The 22,757-nt window shown below is 36.0% G+C and overlaps 1 protein-coding gene and 1 long non-coding RNA gene across 3 annotated transcripts in view; one reads left to right on the forward strand and one right to left on the reverse strand.

The window, feature by feature from the left end:
- The window catches only part of adra1aa (adrenoceptor alpha 1Aa), a 57,606-nt gene extending 41,055 nt beyond the window's left edge, over positions 1-16,551 (forward strand). Inside the window, exons 3-4 of one of the 2 annotated variants that reach the window (XM_087264005.1) lie at positions 14,627-15,703; positions 16,265-16,551. In XM_087264005.1, the coding sequence (XP_087120131.1) occupies positions 14,627-15,162 (536 nt within the window). In that variant the 3' untranslated portion in view covers positions 15,163-15,703; positions 16,265-16,551. Of the gene's footprint in view, positions 1-14,626; positions 15,704-16,264 lie in introns of those variants that run through there. The other variant, NM_001324454.1, reaches the window with a different exon arrangement.
- LOC147842538 (uncharacterized) overlaps positions 1-22,757 on the reverse strand; it is a 60,414-nt gene that overhangs the window by 9,905 nt on the left and 27,752 nt on the right. The window contains exon 2 of the long non-coding RNA XR_015497516.1: positions 21,114-21,266. This is a non-coding gene — a long non-coding RNA (uncharacterized LOC147842538). The remainder of the gene's footprint in view (positions 1-21,113; positions 21,267-22,757) is intronic.

The following is a 22,757-nucleotide window of genomic DNA, read 5'->3' on the forward strand; positions in this document are numbered from 1 at the left end:
GACAATCATAGTTATTATAATAAACTGTAACTAAAATCATTAAAAGCACTTTCATTACTTAAAATTAAAAATCATTAACTCAATTAAAATAATTTTAAAAGGTGTTTTTTTCTGCAAGTTGTCAAGGAAACATATTTTATTTTTGGGTAAAGTTAAGTTAAACTTATAAACAGTCAAATTAATAAAAGCAACAAAAACACAAAATTCATAAAATCACAAACTAATACCAAAAATAAAGCATAAATAATACTAAAATCATGCTTTCTCTGTTACATTTCTACTTGCATCGTTCCAACTGCATACGCCAAATATATCATATTTCTTTAATATTTCAAAAGTGTTGTCGCCTATCCAAGTTTTAGGAACAACAAATAATAATTTGACTTCTAGTTGATCAATTTGGAATCAGAAGTGGCTTATATGAAAGGCAAAGGCCTCTAGATTACGCTTATTTTACCACAATAAAATATGATCATGCCTTGATTTTTAATTATTTAATTAGGCTAGTAAGGTCTGACTTTGCTTAGACAAAAGTCTTGTCACTAAACAGAAATAATGTCCAGTATAGAATATAAAGTCATGCTGCAGTGGAAACAGAATGAATATTGTGTCTGACTCCATCATGAGCTTGGAGGACTGCATCCATACATCTCTGCAATGACTCAAATCACTGATTAATAAAGTCATCTGGAATGGCAAAGAAAGCTGCAGGACTCCCAGAGTTCATCAAGATTCTTTGGATTCATCTTCAATGCCTCCTCCTTTATCTTACCTCAGACATGCTCAATAATGTTAAAAACTGGTGACTGGGCTGGCCAATTCTGGAGCAACTTGTCCTTCTTTGCTTTCAGTGGAGGCTAAAGTATGAGAAGGAGCGCTATCCTGCTGAAGAATTTGCCCTCTCCTGTGGTTTGTAATGTAATGGGCAGCACAAACGTCTTGATACCTCAGGCTGTTGATGTTGCCATCCACTCCGCAGATCTCTCACATGCCCCCATACTGAATGTAACCCCAAACCATGATTTTTCCTTCACCAAACATGTTGATTTCTGTGAGAATCTTGGCTCCATGCGGGTCTTCTGCAGTATTTGTGATGATTGGGATGCAGTTCAACAGATGATTCATCAGAACAATCTACCTTCTGCCACTTTTCAAATGATCAAGTTATTATGTGTTGCTCTTACAACTGGGATCGACAACAAGACTTTTGTCAGGTAGTGTAGATTCAAATTCCAATAGCTTGAATTGTCTTTCATAAAGTTTGTTTAAATATACAAGATGTTTCACATTAATGTTTAATAATAAATGCAAGAGTTTTTTTTGTTCTAGGCACAAAGTACAAAAATATTGATCGACTGTTGTGGTGCAATGATATTTACTCAACAGGCTGTTGTTAGTCAATTTTGCACTGACCTTCAACCCTGTAACATTTTGAATGTGAATACCTCCACAACTGGCACAACTGAAATTCTAAAAGTTTATCATTTGCTAACCATGTCTTTTTATTGATATATACAGTTAAAGTCAGATTTATATGCCCCCCTTTAAATTTTCTTTTTTAAATATTTTCCAAACGATGTTTAAAAGAGCAAGGAAATTTTCACAGTATGTCTGATAAAATGTTTTCTTCTGGAGAAAGTCTTATTTTTGGCTAGAATAAAAGCAGTTTTTAATTTTTTAAAAGCCATTATAAGATCAAAATTATTAGCCCCTTTAAGCTCTATAGTTTTTCGCTAGTCTACAAAACAAACCATCAATATACAACAACTTGACTAATTACCCTAACCTGCCTAGTTAACCTAATTAACCTATTTAAGCATTTAAATGTCACTTTAAGCTGTATAGAAGAGTCTTAAAAAATATCTAGTCAAATATTATTTAATGTCATCATGGCAAAGATAAAATAAATCAGTTATTAGAGATGAGTTATTAAAACTATTATGATTACAAATGTATTGAAAAAGTCTTCTCTCCATAAAACAGAAATTGGGAAAAAAATAAACAGGGGGGCTAATAATTCTGACTTCGACTGTATTTAAATGTACACATACTGAACATTATAGAATAAAAATTTTATAATGTAAAATGTGAATTAATTTTAATCAAGCCCCTCAAAAGCCTGGTAATACTTGATGTCAGTTGCAGCTGGAAAGGCATCCACTGCACAAAACATATGCTGTATAAACTGGCGGTTCATTCCGCTGTGGTGACTCCTGATTAAAGAAGGTACTAGCCGAAAAGAAAATGAATGAATGAAGGACATCCTAGGATCAAAGAGTCAGGACCTTGGTTCGAAAGACGGCGCTCATTGAGCAGTATATAGTGCCTATCAATATACTGGGGCGCTAGGACCCACAAAGACTGCAGGTTGAGGCCCTGTTGGCCTCACTAACACCACTTTCAGGAGCAACCTAGCTTTCCCATGTGGTCTCCCATCCAGGTACTGACCGGGCGCAGCCCTGTATAGCTTCAATGGGTGACCATATGAGAGTTGCAGAGAGCTAGATGCTGGCTATTGACTCCAATACAATATAGAGTAGTGGTTCTCAAACTGTGGTACGTGTACTACTAGTGGTACGCGGGCTTACTTCTAGTAATACTTGGAGGATTTGTTGAGTTACGAAAGAAAAAATTATACAAGTGTAATCATTTGATGCATACGAGAACACCAATGTGATCAGCATTGGCTGTTCTCTAAAGCCTACGATCAAATCGCTGTGCTTAGAATGTTTACTTTTAGTGTATTTTGTCATCAGCTGCTAAAAATCAATTCAATTGGTGCAAAACTAGAGAAAGAGGTGCGAGGTGCTTGCAGAGCAGATACTGTACAAGCTAGAGCACTGGTCTATAACCCTCGACACTGATCAATTGGTACCGGGCAGCACAAAAAATCATTATTATTATTTCAGTTTTATTGCTAATCTTAGTCTGAACGATCATTTATTTTGAAAAATCTTTTATTTTGAAAAATGACCGTATTCTTTTGTTACATCTCTGTCACTTGAGTGAAAAAATTTAACCCACAGGCTAGCAAAATTAGTAAGGCGTGCTTGCGTGTTCCAGGCGTACGCAGTTAAAAGCATCTTAACTTTTCAGAATGGGTAACACTTTAGAATAACTATCCGTTTTAACTAGTTAATAGATCATTAATAAACTGTTAGTTAATGGGTTATTAATGACTTGTTAAATAAAATGTAATAGTTTGTTAATTATTTATAACTGTGCCTTATAGATAGCCAACAGATAACTTACAAGCTGTTAGTTAACATATTGTAAATGACTTCTTAACTGTATTTTAATGATTATAGCTATACCTAATACATTAGTAACAGATCATCAACAAGCTCTTAGTAAATTACTTACTGAAGACTTGTTAAGTATCAGTTAATAGTGTATATATGTTACTGGGACGTTATTCTAAAGTTGTGATTATTCTTCATCTATTAACTGTTAGTAAATGAGGAATAGTTGCAACTTTAGAATAACATCCCAATAACATGCATAAGCTAATAACGAACACTTAACTAATATATTAACTCACAAATCACATATCAGTTGTTCCAATCTACTAACACCAGTTAAACTTTTGTTGAACTTGAACTTATTCCATCCATTTGCTGTTCAACAAAGTTTCACTGGTATTTGTAGATTGTTAACAAACTATGAACAACAGATTGGTAAAGTGTAAGTTAATAGATTGGTTAAGTGTTAGTTATTAGCTTATGTATGTTATTGGGATGTTATTCTAAAGTTGCAACTATTCCTCATTTACTAACAGTTAATAAATGAAGAATAGTTGCAAATATAATAACGTCCCAATAACATATACAAACTATTTACTTTTACTTAACAAGTCTTTAGTAAGTAATTTACTAACAGCTTGTTCATTATCTGTTTCTAATTTATTAGGTATCGTTATAAATCATTAAAATAAAGTTAACAAGTCATTTATAACTTGTTAACTAACAGCTTGTAAGTTATCTTTTGGCTATCTATAAGGCACAGTTATAAGTAATGAACAAACTATTAACTTTTATTTAACAAGCCATTTTTAACCCATTAACTAACAGTTTATTAATGATCTATTAACTAGTTATAACGGATAGTTATTCTAAAGTGTTACCTCAGAAGGCTGCACCGTTAGTCACGTGATAAGAACGACTGATCAGCCTTATATTTCGTTGAATGAATGAATATGACTCTGCCTTGTTTTCGAACTGTGCAGTGCTGTAGCTGCTTAATTTGGCCAATTACGCTACTTTATTTCAATACTGGTCATTATGGTGGCACTTGGAGAGACCATTTTTTTCTGAGGTGGTACTTGGTGAAAACTACTGATATAGGGTTTTTTTTAAGATGAAACTACTAGGGGTACTTTGAGAGTCAAACAAACAGGCAAAACTAAACGATCACACGATGCATTAAGGTCTTATGAAGTGAAATAAAAGTAATAACCTTTTTTTTTTTAATCAGGGGAGGTCAACTATCCCTACGGGGTGCTTTGGACTTCAGTCCATCAGTCATTTTTTCATGTGAAAGCGATTGGGGAAAATGCTGAAACAGCAGATTTGGTTGAGAACGTCCTGGTCACTCGCTGTACTGACTAACATAGTGTGTCAGAGGTTTCAATGTGTTTACAGAGATTTATGACGACACCACAAACATCCAGCAGGCTTTTGTAATGAAGACTAAATGCAGTGATCCGGCACTCAAGGACAGCGCTGTTGTGCATACTGTATGCAACATGATGCTTCAGCAGGATCTGCTGGCTTGATTTAGCGCCGGATGTATGCGTGTTTATTTCCATCCTCCGAGCCTCATAAACAGGCTTTAATGCACACCTCGCTGCGTCGAGGACATAACCTGTGATGGAATCTGACCTGATGAACAGCCACTTTCATTGCTCAGAAAAAACAGCTCTCGTAAAAAAAAAAAACAATCGCACACAAAGTCTGAAGGTTCGACTCCAGCAAACACACTTTCCCAGCGGAAAGCACTTCAGTCATTATCATTACGGGCTTCGACGAAATTGCTTTTGTTTTCTCATTTTGACTTCTTTCAATTTAACGCTTCGTTTAGTCGGATCCACTATTTATGTTTCCGCACGCATCAGTCGAGATCGACGGAAGAACATCAGTCATTTAATGCTTTCATTTTTATATTTAGCTTTCTCTCTGTACATTAAAACACATCGTGACTTCTGATAAACAATTTAGAGGAGACGTCCTTGCCACTGCTTTCAGAAGAAGAACAGTTTGTGCATCTCTCTTTTTAAAAAGTAGGCCCATATATAAAAACACATCAGGTCAAGTTGAGCTTTATTGTCATTCTGCTACATGTGTGGACATACAGAGGAACGAAATGTCTCTCATCACAACGGTGCTACATAAATTCAGGCCCGGCCCTAACCAATTTGGCGCCCTAGGCAAGATTTTAGGTGGCGCCCCGTCACATCGCACTAAATTCCACTGCTAGTGTAAAATCATAAGAAACTAAATCGCTTTTTGATCGACTACTACAAGCTGGGAAAATGTCAGATAAATATGCCAATGCAGATAACGTTATAGCTGAATAGATCTAATATTTACACAATTGCTTGAGGAAGGAATGATGGGGTGGTTACATTACTATTACCATTTTCCAAAACATCTATGCCCTTCCAAAACATTAGCTGACATAAAACTAACAGATAGCACTATAGCTATTTAATGATTAGCAATGTTATGTCATATCTATCAACGTTGGGATGTTAAAATGTGGGACAACAAATAGCTTCAAATGATAGAAAACATAGCAAACATTAGAAAACATTGACAATAAAATAAAAGGTTTAGCCTATTAAAATCAATGGCCTGTACAGAAATTAATAAAGCTATAAAATCTATTTAACTTTTAAATGTATTTGCTATTTAGTGAAGAGCAGCAGATGAATCTCTCATTGTGTTTTGTTTGATAACAGAGGTGTTCATGTAAGAATTCACAGATCTATAATGAATGAATGAATGAATGAATGAAGCATTCGACTACTTTAGTAACTGTTGTGCTCATTTAAGAGAAAGTTAGTTGTGTTTAAAATAAAACAAGCAGAATAGAGCAAAAAAACGAAAAAAAAGAAGCACTTTTCCGACGGTCCCTTACGGAGAGCTCCACTCTGCGCGAGCTCAGCTCTCCCGGCTAAATGCAAATCCCAGGCTAAACGGAGCAGTGCTCGTAATATCGAGCGAAAAAAAAGAAAAAGACAGCTGTGAAACATAACCAGCTTTGTCTTTTTGTAGGAAACACACTTTAGATCTTTTAAGGGTAAGAGGTTTTTGAGTTATTGCCGTCTATCACTGAATGTGTGTCAGGAATATTGAAAACAAAACCAACTTACCCCCGCTCATTTCTGGCGCCCTCTGGATGTACAGCGCCCTTAGCATTTGCCTATACCGCCTATGCCACGGGCCGGCCCTGCATAAATTAATCACAAATACGAACACAACACTGGTGTCACGATCACCAGCGACCGTAACTTCATAGATCGCTGGATCTCACTCACAATAACTTATGGACTACAAATCCGCCATTCATGGACTACATCTTCCTACATGCACTCCGCTCGCACACACATGCTTCCTCATTCTGACTGATTACACTCGCACCACCTGAGGTTAGTCAAAGACTGATTACACACACTATTTAAGCAGCACACACACTCACTTCCATTGCCGAGTCTTGTTATCCGTAAAGTGACATTGATGTTGGAGACTGATTGATGTTGTGCAGGATATTGTGCAAGAGAAGTATATAAGGTTTAATAATGTGCAAGAGTTATTTAAGGCAAGCAGTGCAACATGATTGTGGTACATTTAAAGTAAACATCGCTTTTCATTTCTTGTAAGATGTTTAGATAAAGTGTCAGGTGCATAAGAGAGAAGAGCGTTACTACAGGTGGTTTGTCAAGCCCACTCATCTGAATGAAACACAATTTGCACAGTGTTTCCAAGACACATGGAGTGATTAATAAAGTGTCTATGGTGTAATGTATTATTATTATTATTAAGGGCCAAGCACCGTAGGTGCGTAGGCACCTATTGGATCCGTTAGCGTTCCTATTATTATTATTATTCTTCCTTCTTCTTTCGTTTCTTCCGCCAGATTTGAATGGCAGCCCATATAGGCGTATGCAGGAAAGTTGTATAATTTGGCACAATGATAGAGGACAGTATTAACATTAATCAGACCAAATATGAAGTCTGAAAATCCAACTCTCTAACGCCACCACTTGTCCAAACTTTTACGTACGTTTATCATCATAACTTTTGAACCGAATGGGCTACAATCAAAATGATATTTTCCTCTGATTCCTCAACGCACCCTATGACGTTATTTTCCGTCATGAATTTTTTTGCGCTATTTTACATTTTTTGAAAAACATATTTAATCAAACTCGTCCTAGGCCGTTTCTCCGATTTTCACCAAAATTAAATCACATGATCTACAGACCATGCCAACCAAAAGTTATGGAATTCAAGTTGATTAGACCAACCGTTTTCGTTTAACTTGCGATCAAATTTAACGTAGAACTTGCGAAAATGGACTTGAGGCGATATCTCCGTAACGCATTCACCGATTCACACCAAACTTGGTGTGTGTTATGACAACTAGGGTCTGAGGTTATATGCTGAGTTTCGTTATACTGCCCCCTATTGGTCCGGAGATACACAAGATTAACTTTTTTAGCTTATAACGTCTCAACCTTTCGTCCGAAACTCATAAAACTGGTCTCATTACATCTGGCAGAGCATGGCGAGTCGAATGATGTCTGATTTTCACAGGTCAGCCATTTTGGGCGTCGACCATTTCGATTTTTGCCCAAAAATGCTATATTTTACCAATATATTCACATAACATTACAAAACATGGTATGCATCTTCAACCCCATGCCCTAAAAGCACTCAAAAACTTCTGGAGCAGCGCCATTTTTTGGCCAATAGTGCTTGGCCCCTTAATTGCTGCTTGCAGCTATATTTATTATTATTATTATTATTATTATTATAATAAATGTCTTGTATGCAATTATAAATTGAGCTTGTGAAATTTGATCTTTTTTTGACAATTTTGACAATTTGATCTTTTTTTGTTATGATAAGGTTATATGGGTTAATAATTTGTGAAAAATAAATAAATAAAAAATAATAAATAAAAAAAATTATAATAAAAAAATTATAATAAAAATAAATAAAATCGCACAGCCCAATTTCCCATATTTTCTGTATATTAAAGTCATAGCGGGTGACACAGTGGTCTCACAGCAAGAAAATCGTTGGTTCAAGCCTCGGCTGGGTCAGTTGGCGTTTCTGTGTGGAGTTCGCATGGGTTTTCTCTGGGTGCTCAGGTTTCCCCCACAAGTCCAAACACATGCATGTAAATTGGGCAGGTTCTCCGTAGTGTATGCATGTGAATGAGTTTGTATGGATGTTTCCCAGTGATGGGTTACAGCTGAAGGGCATACGAGGGATGAGTTGGCGGTTCGTTCTGCTGTGGCGTCCCCGCATTGATAAAGGGACTAAGCCGAGGGGAAAATGAATGAATAAAGTCATAGTTTACTCAAAAGTAATGACTCTGCACTTCCTCCTTATTTTTTAGGTACACAGATTTGTGCAAAAGTCTTCCTCCTAATGCTGGCGGTGGCCTAAGACTTCTGCAAATCTCAACATTTTTTGTGATACAGATACGCAAAAATGCAAAAAATTTACATATAATCAAATTACATAATATTCAAAACTGATTGGATTCTGACATTGAGTAACCAGTGATGGGTTATTTCAGCAAACCATTATCAAAGATTATTTTTGAACAAAAGTCTTAGCCTCCCAAAGCTGGTGGTGGCCTCAGACTTCTGCATATGTCTAAATGTTGGTGAAAAGTGAGCTATAATGGACGGTGGCTGCAGTGATGAAGCCTCAGCTGAACCTGGTGTTTGGCCTGCAGATACTAATGATTAAAGTGTGTGTTTTCAGTCATTCCCTGAGCCCTGTCTGTCAGTCTCTGCTCTCATTCATCTTCATGTGTAAAAGCCCCTCTGGACTTGCTCTGAAAGTGTGTTTAAAGAAGCTCCAGCTTTTAGACAGATGCCGTTTCTCAAGGTGGTTTTGCAAGGTGTTTTTTTTTTTAATGGTACGGCTGACGTGGTTCTGGGAAAATAGCAGATTTGTGAATGGTTAAGACAAGACACTGCAGTTTAAACAGTTGTGATCATTGTACGAATTGGCTATCAGGAAGGAGGTTGGCTATTTTCAGTAGATTGTGTAATACAGATGCGCATGTTCTGAGTGAACAAAATTCACATTTAATTCAATTACACCTCATTTAATAATCAAAAATGATTCAAAAAAGTAACCTGTGATGGGTTATTCAAACAAACAATTATCAAAGATGACCTGTTTTTGATGTAAAATGGTGAAATTTGCAGAACGAGGACAAATATCTGTATTAACAAATGGATAATAATAAAAGGATGAACTTAACTTCCATGTGCAAGCAGTCGTCTATTAAAATATATACTTTAATTTGACGCAGCGGATGCCCTTCCAGCTGCAACCCATCACTAGAAAACATCCATACACATTCACTATGGACAATTTAGCTTACCCAGTTCACCTATACAGTATCACCTTTATATGTTTTTGGGCTTGAGTGGAAAACCGGAGCACGTGGAGGAGGAAACCCACACAAACACTGGGAGAACATGCAAACTCCACACAGCAATGCCAACTGACCTAGTCGGGGCTTGAACCAGTGACCTTCTTGCTGTGAGGCAATTGTGCTACCCACTGCGTCGCTGTGCTGCCCCAAAAATCTAATTCATTTTATCAAATTATTTGTATGGCCATATTTTATCCATAACTTACAGAAGTTAATAGTATTTAATAGTTACGTAAAAAAACAACAACAAAAAGCAAATTTTTTTTCTCCATTGGTTAGCGACCCCTGGGGTCCTTACGTTAAATTAAAGACACAGCAATAGAGTCAGATGCAGCAGATTGATTTCATGGCACCAGGTTAAACTTTCTGACAGCTTTACAGCACTTGCATTATAATAATAATAATAAAAAAAAACTGAACATGTAGGATGATCTCCAAGTGGTGTTCTCCAAAATTAAATAAAGACTTAGGGGTATTGGTGTGTGTGCACCGTTGCGTGCAAGGTTTATATTTTCATAACCACCTCAGAGGATATTAAGGGTTGCGAGTCACTAGAACTATTGTTTTGGAGGCTGAAAAGTTTGAGACTAGCACTGGGCTAGAGGGCTCAGTAATAATATTATTATTTTTTTTATTTAATTAATAATTAATAGTATTACTAAATAATATATATTATTATTATTATTATTAATAATAATAATAATAATAAAATAGTAATCATTAATATTACTATTATGATTCGTTAATAATAATGATGACAACAAATCATAATAGTAATATTAATTATGACTGTTATTATTATTATAAATACATGATTATTATTATTATTATTATTATAAATAATAATAATTATTATTATTATTATTATTACTATATTTATTCATAGTAATAATTAATACTACTACTACTAATAATAATAATAATAATAATAATAATAATTATAATTATAATAATTATTATTATTATTATATGTATTAATAGTAATAATTATGGTTAAAATAATAATAATAATAGTAATAATAATAACAATAATAATAATAATAATTATTATTATTCATAGTAATCATTTTTATAATTAATCCTCATTCATTCATTCATTCATCCATTCATTCATTCATCCATTCATTCATTCTCTTTTCAGCTTAGTCCCTTTATTAATCCGGGGTCGCCACAGCAGAATAAACCGCCAACTTTATTGGCAACGGAGGCCCTTCTAGCCGCAACCCAGCACTGGGAAACATCCATACACACTCATTCACACACATACACATCGGACAATTTAGCTTTGCCAATTCACCTATACCACATGTCTTTGGACTTGTGAAGGAAACCCACACCAACACTGGGAGAACTTGCAAACTCCACACAGAATTTCCAACTGACCCAGTCGAGTGTCAAATCAGCGATCTTCTTGCTATGAGGCGATCATGCTACTCATTGCATCAGCGTGACACCCTATAATTAATACTTAGCCAGTTAATTGATTCCAATGCATTAATTACATGTTTGAATATGCAACCGAGGTTGTATTTATTCAAATATGCCTTCAACTACATAAATTCCTCACACAAAAATTGTAACATGTTGAGATAATGATTATAAGTCAATTTCAAAATTGTTTAATTTTTTTAACACATTAAAGAGTCAAATTTTGTACATGAACATATTACGAATAGTCAGAGAAAAAAAAATAGTAGAATAAAATGTTGTATATTTTCAGACATATTATATCCGGGGTGTACAAACTCGGTCCTGGAGGGTCGGTGTCCTGCAGATTTTAGCTCCAACTTGCTTCAACACAGCTGCAAAGATGTTTCTAGAAAACCTAGTAAGAGCTTGATTAGCTAGCCCAAGTGTGTCTGATTGGGGTTGGAACTAAACTTTGCAGGACACCGGCCCTCCAGGAACGAGTTTGAACATGCCTGTATTATATGAACTTATCATGAAGAGATCATTACTAATGGGCGGGGCTTTCCCCCTCTGATGACACGTACAAAGGAAGAATGTCAATGAAAGTGTTTCTGCAGACTGTTTTTATCAAGTGTGATTATAAAAACAATGTAAATAATTAAGCTTTATCATTAGAAGCTGGTTATATTCACACACTGTTGCCACATAACTGTGTTTAGCCAGTTAAACTCTGCGGATCCGGTACCAAATCCTTGACGTCATCAACTTTCACTTTAAGATTTTAAGGGCTAGCATTGCACCAGAACCCCTTAAGGGGTTTCATTTGAAAGCTTAGAATCTATACTTTATGCACATATGCATCACTTTGGTTTTTATTCTACTGTACAGAAGTTGTTTACACTTAAATACACAGTATTTTGGACACCCGAGCTAGGTCTTTTACATTGGTTCATTTTCATATTTTTCATATGACATGTGTACAAGTTATAGCTCAAATGAAAGCTTTTGCCGGGGCTCATATGGTTCCAGCATTCTTTTTACTGAATTATTTTCACATATCAAACAGTTGCCGAATGAATCGCGCTGTTTCCATGGCGCAGAAGTGAAAACAATACATTTATGATCACTAAGCAGCCCCAGATAGCACAGACAGCTGTCATCTCTTACCTTATGCTGTGTGCTTCAGGGCTATTTCTCCTCTGTTTTTGAGGTGATGTGCATAAGTAATCCTTTTATATATCTGACCTGGTCCAAACACAGTGAATTATGTTTGATCAAACAAAAGAATAGTGAAATATGAAAACAATGATCGGTCACTTTGGCTTGTACAGCACCTCTCATCAGTTGGAATACAATAACTTTTGCATAGATTATGGTGGAGACATTTTTCCTTTTTCCTATAATTACAGACATGTGCAGAAACCATCAAAATTAATTACAGCACCCTAGACCACACAGAACCTAAAAGGTATACTTTCAAATTTGAGTTTATTAAAAAAATACAAAAAGCGCCTCTTTTTTTAGGTGTTTATTATAACACAGACAACATATACAGATATTTTAAACACTTTCAATAGTGTTTTATGAAAATTCAAAGGGTTTTCTTTAAAATGATACCAAATATTTGCATTTACACCTCTGCATGTGGATTTGGGAAGCTTTTAAATTTAGGTATAGGCAAAATCCAGGCAGAAAATCCCAAAATAACAGCAGAGTTTAACTAGTTAAACCCCTTATAAAAATGTTTATTGCATAATAGCTCCCCTTTAAAAAATATATTGTAATTGTACAAACACAAATTAATAAAATAAAAATCCCCAAATCTGAAATGAACAGGAGTATGAATAAACAAGCAGTGTTTTTGCCTGCAGTGACTTGCTTTAAACAAGCTGATGTGATTTCCTCGTCTCTCTCTGTGTCCTTATTATAACGCTGAGCAGTTCCTCTCCTCTGAAGGGCTCTTCTCTGATCATATTGGCCGGATTTATGACGGCAATTTGAATAAAACTATTAACCTTGATTAACGGAGGAACGCTGCAGCGTGAGATCAGATCAGATGCTATAAAAAGACTTGGCCGGCATTGTGATGCATGACGTAGTTATCCGTCCTGTCAGACAGAGGTGCTTTCAGGAGCATTCACACGCTTTTCTCTCCACCTGACTTAACCTTTCCCATTCTATGCTCCTCATCTATTCATTTCAGCTCCCATTAATCATTGACAGCGATTGGTCTTCAATATTTTTCACTGAGAAAATGAAATCGCTGAAACATATCCATTTAAGCATCTATTAAATACAGAGATTCAAGTCTGGAAATTACTGGTCAATTGCAAACGCATTAATATTGATGTCCAGATCAATTTTACAGGGTGTTCTTTGCGTGTGCGTGTGGTTTTAATACATATTCGAAATGGTTTTATTTTAGCATTTTAATGTATACAGTGCTCAGCATAAATGAGTACACCCCTGACAAATCTTTTTAATAAATCTTTTTAATAGGATGCAATAATACAATAATATATGTGTGCATATACATTAGATTAGATTAGTCAGTAATGAAGCTAAATATGGAGCTAATCTATCTTTTTTTTTTGTTCAAAGTTTTTTATTGACATTTTACTTAGTAAAACAACGTCAAAAAGATTTGAAAAATAGAGAGACTGCACAAATACTGCACAATTTCTATACAAGACATTATTTACATTTTTCATCTGTTTTACATCATGTCATGATGTATATATACATTCATTTATTAGTTCATTTACCTTCGGTTTAGTCCCTTTATTTATCAGGGGTCATCACAGCGGGATGAACAGTCAACTTATCCAGCATATGTTTTACGCAGCAGATGCCCTTCCAGCCACAACGCAGTACTGGGAAACATTCACACTCATTCACACATACACATTCATACACTACGGTCAATTTAGTTGATCCAATTCAATATATATATATATATATATATATATATATATATATATATATATATATATATATATATATATATATATATATATATATATATATATATATATAGTGTTGCGCACATCTAATGTTTGAATATATGAAGTGACAATTTTCTAACACTGTTGTTTGTTATGAATTGTGATGCAGTTTCTACAGAAACAGAATATTAAATGAGAAAACAGTGGGCGTGGCTTGTTTTTTGTACTGTGAGCTGATTGGATGTAGTAAAGTAAGCATTTCATTCAGAAAGATCAGGAAAAGGGTTTGGGGAAAGTTATTACAACATAACAGACTCATCCTCCTCACCATTTCTGTTTGTTGTCAAAACTGGAGGGGCGTGGCTAAGTATGTAAGCCACGCCCCATACCTTTGGTATTTAGATTTTAACTTAATATTACAAGTGCAAACTATTTTTTTTCTTAATGACATGCGCAGATGAATTGTTGACCACAAAACTAGCAATGTGAGCAAACTAAATCAATAATATTTAATTTGTACTTTTATTGTATTATATTGTAAATAATATTGTATTTACTAATTTCTGCTTTTTTCCCATATCTAGGTTCCATCTTCCCAACGTACAGACCCTCGGACACAGTCTTCAAGATCACATTTTGGCTGGGTTACTTTAACAGCTGCATCAACCCAATCATCTACCCCTGCTCCAGTCAGGAGTTTAAGAAAGCCTTCCTGAGCGTTTTGGGCGCGCGATGCCTTCGCAAGAGATCCACACCGTCCCATACGCTCTACCAGAGCCACAGTCCCAGACACGGCCAGTCTCAGATTCTGGGTCTTTCGAGTCGTGACAATCCATCACGTTTGAGCCCGTCCTCCTCCATTGCTTTGTCCCGCAGCCCTTCCTCAAGGGATGGCCGGGATTGGCAAGCCCCCTCTCGCACCTCTTCTGTGGGGACGACTGGAGTCAGCACGGGGGTGAGTGTTGGAGCCAAAATGGCGGGCATGTGCGGTAAAAACCTGCTGAGGACGTGCTGCTGCGTGAGAGCGGATTCACCGCAGCCGGAGCCGCCTGCGCAAAACTCACTCCCCGTCATTAAAATCCATCAACTCTCGCTGTGTGAGGACGGAGATGCAGTGTGAACAAACACACAAGGGGAAATCAGTCGACGGAGACTCACGCTGACACTTCAGAACACAAGTTTATGAAGAAAAAAAGCCTGATGCCTTTCGATGAAGCAGAAACGCCATGTTTCCATCCAACTTTTTTTTTCTAATTATATTTAATTTCTCGTTTTATTTTTATTATATACAGTGCTCAGGATGAATGAGTACACCCCAGTCAAATCTATTACATTAATATTTTTCATAGGATGCTTTATAATAGTATTTTGTGCATATGCATTAGATTAGTCAATACTGAAGCCAAATCTGGAGCTTATCTAACAAAAATAAATAAATAACCCAAATAATAAATAATCCAAAAAATTTATAGCTCAAATTTACATAATAGGCCAAATATTAAACAAAAATGCTAAAGAGGAAAATATATATTACACTTTGTAAGTTTGTACATTATTTTGGCAATATTTTGCTTAAATTTATTTGTATCAGCTTTCTATTTCTAAAAATGTTCAATGCTTTTTCCCCAATTATATTTATTAGCATTTTGTGCAGATACAACATCACATACAGTTGCAATCAGAATTATTAAATCCCCTGAATTATTAGCTATTATTATATTTATTATTATATTATTATTATCATATATCTGTTTAACTGAGAGAAGATTTTATCAACACATTTCTAAATATATTAGTTTTAATAAGTCATCTCTAATAACTGATTTATTTTATCTTTGTCATGATGACAGTAAATAATTTGACTAGATATTTATCAAGACACTTCTATACAGCTTAAAGTGACATTTAAAGGCTCAACTAGGTTAATTAGGTTAACTAGGCAGGTTAAGGTAATTAGGCAAGTTATTGTATAAAAAATACCTTTAAAAATAGCTTAAAGGGACTAATAATTTTGACTTTAAAATGGTGTTTAAAAAATGAAAAACTGCTTGTATTTTAGCCGAAATAAAACAAATAAGACTTTCTCCATGAAGTAAAAATTATATCAGACATGCTGTGAAAATAATTTAATTTAATTATTAATTACACAATGGCACTCAATCAAACATATCTACAACGATAAGGATAATGGTTACTCTAAATTTAATAATTCTGATTGCAACTGTATATACAGAAGAAACAACATTCTGTTTTTTTTTTATCCCACCCCAATCTTCCATATCTACCACACCCCTATATATGATACAACCAAACAACACAACCAAGTACAAACAATCATTTAAAAAATAATAATAATAATAATAATAACAGTGAAAGAATCCGTTTATTAAATAATACACTAAATGTACAAAAAAAAGAAAAATCCATTCAACTTTTTTTTAATAACCAGGACGTGGACGCACTGGGGTGCTGTTTTTCCACATGTCAGTGTTTATGAATAGATTACACCAAAAAGAACACGAGTAATCTTGACCAACCTGACATCTGTCTAAAGCTACAACCCTCAAGCAGCCAATGCAGCTAGTTGCTTTTCAGTGCATTTTGGATCGCATTAAAAACATTGCATTAAAATTATAAAACCTTAAAAGTAGCATAAACTTTTTATCAGATAAAAGAAAATGAGCTTAAACTACAAATGAAAGCTTAAACTACAATGAAAACACAATAAATCTAGCATTTGCATCAAAGGTCATGTGACTTTGTTTTAACAGCTCATGTGATGATAAAAATGTGTGTGATCGGACAGCTTTAATGGACAACTCAGCAAAGCAAGCAGATTATAAAACATCTCAAATGTTGTTTTCCTCCTTATAAAATCCCTCAGCCAAAGTCTGTCACCACAGTGGTTCAGTATTACTATCATTATATTTTAATTACCTCCAGAACTGTCTTGAGCAGGGGTCTCAAACAGGGTCTTCCTCCCACCGGCCCGCAACTGACGTCAAAAATATATAAAGATTTTGCCCCTCAAAACATCTATTTGTGAATCACTATCATTCTTGTGCAGTTGCATATAGCCACTTGTGGTCTTGACCCCCCACTTACTGGACATTTAAAGTACTGTACTATAAGTCCCACCAGTTACTTTTGGTTTCAGTCTGCTGTCGAGAGTAACGCACATGCAGATTATTTCTGGGGCTGATTTAAATGTTAAAATATATGCGCGTAAGTGGTCTACTTTTACTAAAGCTCTATTAAAGGTCATTTGATTATACAACATATACAATCCTTCTATTACATTAGGTTTCCACATTTTTGTTGTGCTTGAATGTTAAAACGGCTCACCTGTGAATTGCCAGTCACTGATATAGCCCCTCGCCAATTTGAGTTTGGGACCCCTGGTGTAAGGTATCTGGTAGGGATTTAACGGTATTGTAAATACCGTCATACCGCAATATAATTTTTTCCGATATTACCTTAGTCGCATGACTCGGTAAAACTATAGGTCTTCTGAGAAAATTTGCTCAGGCGAATGAAGCGAACAGGAGGTAGCGAAAACTACAATTCCCATCAGCCCATGCTTGACCATCATCCCTTGCGGTCTGTTGTCGCTACAGATCCAGTAATGCGGAAATGGAGTGTGCTGCTAGAAGCGGGGATCAAAAAGAGCTGGAAAACTCTAAAGCGGGTGTTGTCGCCGCGCACATACTGAATAGCGGTGTTGTCGCGTGAGTTCTTATCAGCTGTGTTGTCGCGTGAGTTCTTATCAGCTGTGTTGTCGCGTGAGTTCTTATCAGCTGTGTTGTCGCGCAAGTTCTTATCAACTGTGTTGTCGCGCGCGTACTGAATAGCGATGTTGTCAGCACACTGTTCAGATTGATGCAGACATGAGACCTCTATCTCACTTATGGTTTGTCCTCTCAAGTGGGGGAAAAACAATGCACAAGGTTACCCACTGCTGTCAACCTGGGCCAAGTCATATCTCTCTTGTCCCAGAAACCTCAGTCCCAAATGAGAGGGTTTTTTTTCTGTTGCAGGGGACATTGTAAATACCCAGAGATACCAGCTTTTACCAGATTATAGTTATATGATAATTTTCCTTTAAACCCATCTTTATCTAAGTGAGTGATTGATTAAATGTTGAATGTGATGAGTTTTCAACAATACTAAATTGAAACTTTATTTTTTTACATGGTTTAATATTTTTTTGTTATTAAAATTGAAGTTCCTGTTTCAAAGCTTACAGATAGATGGCTAATTTGTATGTCATTGACACTTTTGGCACTTTTTTGGAGTATTTTCATAAGTTTTGTTTTTTCCTGTAAATGATTCAATAAATACCGTACCGTGACATTCATACCGAGGTATTACCGTACCGTGAAATTCTGATACCGTTACATCCCTAGTATCTGGGCTTCCAAAGCCTCTGCACATTTAGGCCAAATCCCAATTCTACCTTTTACCCCTAACCCTTGTTTTGCGCGTTCACATGAAGGGGGTTGGGGTGTCCTATTCTCTTTAGCTCAAAGGCGTAGGGCTAAAGGGATGGGCTAGATAGCCCTCAAAAGAGAGATTTTTCAGGACCACACTCGAAACCAAGGGGTAAGAAAATTTCATAGAATACACCAGCCACAAGCTGCAGCTGGAAGTCAGGAGACGCACAAATTAGTATTTTAAAATTTCGCGATTTATAATCAACAATAATATCTCCTATATAGAAGTTTCACAGCATTCTGACACTCAAATACCCTGTCAGGAATGTCTAGTGGCTGTGAATGAGCTGTTTACAGTGTTTGGTTTAATGCTTATGTTGTTTTCTTGTGTTTACATACTGTAGATGAATAAAACGCTCTTAAATGATCATTAAAGCCCTCGTGCTGAACGTACGTATTAAGAGGTTTGCTGAAGGTGCAGCCGACATGCAGCGAGGGGTTTGTGTCTGTAATAAACAATGACAGTTTGCTTTCGTTGAAAATTAAGAATGATTAATAAATCCATATGAAACAGTCCCTTAAAAGTCACGTCTCGTATTCAGTATTGGGCTTTGCACTCACACTACAAGCGTACCACGCCAAAGCCCAAGTGAACCTCTTCCAACCGGGCCAGGGCCAGCCAACTGAACGGCTAACGAGCCTGATTCAGAGCACTCACACTTCTCAAACGATCTGGGAAACACGCCTGGGGTCTGTTCTCCGTAGCTGACGTAAATTATCTAAGATGATTTGGCAAAGTATAAAAATTTTCTAAGATGATTTTAATCTTGATAACTGATCTCTGGCTAATTTGGTTCTTCAAACAAGTTCGCGAATCGGATTAAAATGTCTGGATGAACTGATCTGAGATCCCTGTGTGTGTTGTGAAGGACGGATCTATCGATCCTCGCAATCATGATCAGCAATGCAGCGATTGGCTGACGGCACAGCAGCGTAATGACATCATCTGATTAATATTCAATTATCCATGTGAGCTAAATTACATCAAATTCATTGGAAACACATTGTTTAATATGACACGCGATAACTTTTCACCTTGTTGTGGTCTGCATGATTGGCCCTTTCATGTGTCAAGAGCAGTTCATTTAGTTTTACAGTTAGAGCTGATTTTACGTATTATAGTACCCATAGTATTATTATAGTAGCCGTTTTTTTAATAGGGTTAAAGAATAACTGGATGTTTACAAAAGCATTTTGATATTGGTAAAGGCGTCTGCAACTTTTATGAAGCATCAAATCACCGTCATTTTAACTGTCCAAACATGTTTATGACTGCATAAATGTATTATTGCTTTTGAAAAGTCACATACTGTGCATTTCTATTATCATAACCAAATTGTACTAAAGCGATCTAAAAGGTTCATATCAATAACTTTTCTCTTTGCACCACCAGGTGGCAGTCTTTGTACTTTCATTTCGGGGGTGCAGATAACATAAGATTAATTTTTATATTACTTCATTTATTTTATTATTAACTATAACTTTATATAGTTTTAAAAAATTGAGTATTTTCCCAAGTGTATATAACTACTACTGTAAGAAAATATCAAAATTCGGTACATACTTTCTGTATCATCCTTGCTTGAACTGAGCCGATCTAATCCTGTTTATATGAATTAAACCTGCTCCTGACCAGGTTTGAGCTAGCAGAACTGTTGCTATGACAGCAACTCTCAGATCAGCTTTGAAGAACGAAACGATCCTGGATCATGTCAAATCGTCAATAACCAAATCCAGCTAATTGAGTAATCCACGTACGAAGAACGGACCCCCTGGGCATGGTTTGGATAGTATAGTGCGAGTACACCCATAGAGTAGAGGTAGAGTACCCACCACAATCCCTCACCCACCACCTTTCGGTCCTAAACATTGGTACAGTCTCATTAACCCCTAACCATACCACCTCTCTTACTTTCACAGACAAATATTGACAGGTATGGCTTCTCCTACTACAGCAAACTCAGCTCAACTTAATATATGTTACGCCAGTTTATCAGGAACTTTACTTCTCTTTGACTCACATAGGTGTTTTATTCACAAATTTTTTATGCAACATTTTAGTTTTGCGCACGAGTTTAATTTGCATCGTTGGATGGAAACATAGCTTCTGAAAGCTGCTGTGACTCTCCTGATGCTTGTTAAAGGGACAGTTCACTGTTTTTTTATCATTGAGATTTTGTTTATTTCACTCTCATGTCATTTCAAACCAAGTATGGTTTATTTATAGACCATTTTGAGGGATGTAAACGATAACAATGGTCCTAATGTGTCACAGCTTTACATTTTTAATTTCCATAGCTTCCAAGAGTCCAAAAAGGTCCACATATTGACAAATACTGTTGCGATAACTATTTCAACATTAAGTTATGATTGAATTGCCTCCTGTTAAGTGAGCAAATAGTTTAATATCAAGCAGGAAATGTTTATGGGACAATGACATCACCACATTGAAATGGTCTATAGACTAACTGAGAGGATCAAGTGTTTATGATTGACCACAGCTGGTCCCGCATTAGCTAACACATGATGCACTAATCAGATGATTCCTGACTTACTAAAAATAACCAGCGTTTCTTACCTCAGTTATCTTCATCTTGAAAAATCCCCCCCTCCCAGCGCTGCTACTCCTCTCTTTTCATAGACAGGGTGGCACGGCGGCCCAGTGATTAGCTCTGTTGCCAAACAGCAAGAACGCCACTGGATCAAATCCTTACCAGGCCAGTCGATGTTTCTTTAAAACAGAACATAAAACAGAACCAAAGAAAAACATTTAAATTTATAGTACGTTAACGTTGTGTAAACACACTGTGAAAAAAAATACAGGGTTCCACACAGTTACTTCATGTTGTCCCAACACAAATCAACTAAGTTACCTTATTCATTTATTTTCTTTTTGGCTTAGTCACTTTATTAACCAGGGGTCGCCACAGTGGAATGAACCATTAACTTATCCAGCATATGTTTTACGCAGCAGATGCCCTTCCAGCTGCAACCCATCACTGGGAAACATTGGTACACCTTAATTCAAACACATACACTACGAACAATTTAGCTTATTCATTTCACCTGAAGCGCATGTGTTCGGACTTGTGGGGTAAACCAGAGCACCCAGAGGAAACCCACGCGAACACAAGGAGAACATGCAAACTCCACACAGAAATGCCAACTGATCCAGCCGAGGCTCGAATCAGTGACCTTCTTGCTATGAGGCGATCGTGCTACCCACTGCGCCACCATGAGGCCCCAGTTAACTTGATCGTTTTTACAAATTTAAGTCAATTGAACATTAATAAGTTATCCCCCAAAAAACACAAACTCATTGTGATTTTTCAACTCATTTTAAATAAGTAGAAGTAGTTTTAGGGGTTTTCACCTTTATTGTATAGAACAGTAGATATTGTTGATAGGAAAGCTTGGAAAGCAGAGAGAGGGTAAGGATCGGCATAGAACCACAAGGCAGGAATCAAACTCAGGTCACCGTGAGCATCGGAATGCATGTGTCGACGCACAAACCACCACACCACTGGCGCCGACCGCAAAGTCATTTTTTTGAGTGCATTCACTAAATGCTTAAAAAAAACAATTATCAATCATATTTTAAAATGAAACCAGCAGGATTTATAGAGTTAAACTTCATATCCAGTTGAAGTCAGAATTATTAGCCCCCTTTGATTTTTTTTCTTCTTTTTAAAATATTTTCCAAATGATGTTTAACAGAGTACGGGAATTTTTACTGTATGTCTGATAATATTTTTTCTTCTGGAAAAAGTCTTATTTGTTTTATTTCGGCTAGAATAAAAGCAGTTTTTAATTTTTTAAACACCATTTTAGGGACAAAATTATTAGCCCCTTTAAGCTATATATTTTCTCAATAGTCTACAGAACAAACCATTGTTATACAATAAATTGCCTAATTACCCTAACCTGCCTAGCTAACCTAATTAACCTAGTTAAGCCTTTAAATGTCACTTTAAGCTGTATAGAAGTGTCTTGAAAAATATCTAGTCAAATATTATTTACCGTCATCATGGCAAAGATAAAATAAATCAGTTATTAGAGATGAGTTATTAAAACTATTATGATAAGAAATGTGCTGAAGAAATCTTCTCTCTGTTAAACAGAAATTGGGGAAAAAATAAACAAGCTGTCTAATTATTCAGGGGGGCTAATAATTCTGACTTCAGCTGTATTATGTTCTTCCAAAGTAGAATATTTCAAAGCA

This window comes from Danio rerio, chromosome 8, assembly GCF_052040795.2.
Source record: "Danio rerio strain M-AB ecotype USA chromosome 8, GRCz13ab, whole genome shotgun sequence".
NCBI lineage: Eukaryota > Metazoa > Chordata > Actinopteri > Cypriniformes > Danionidae > Danio > Danio rerio.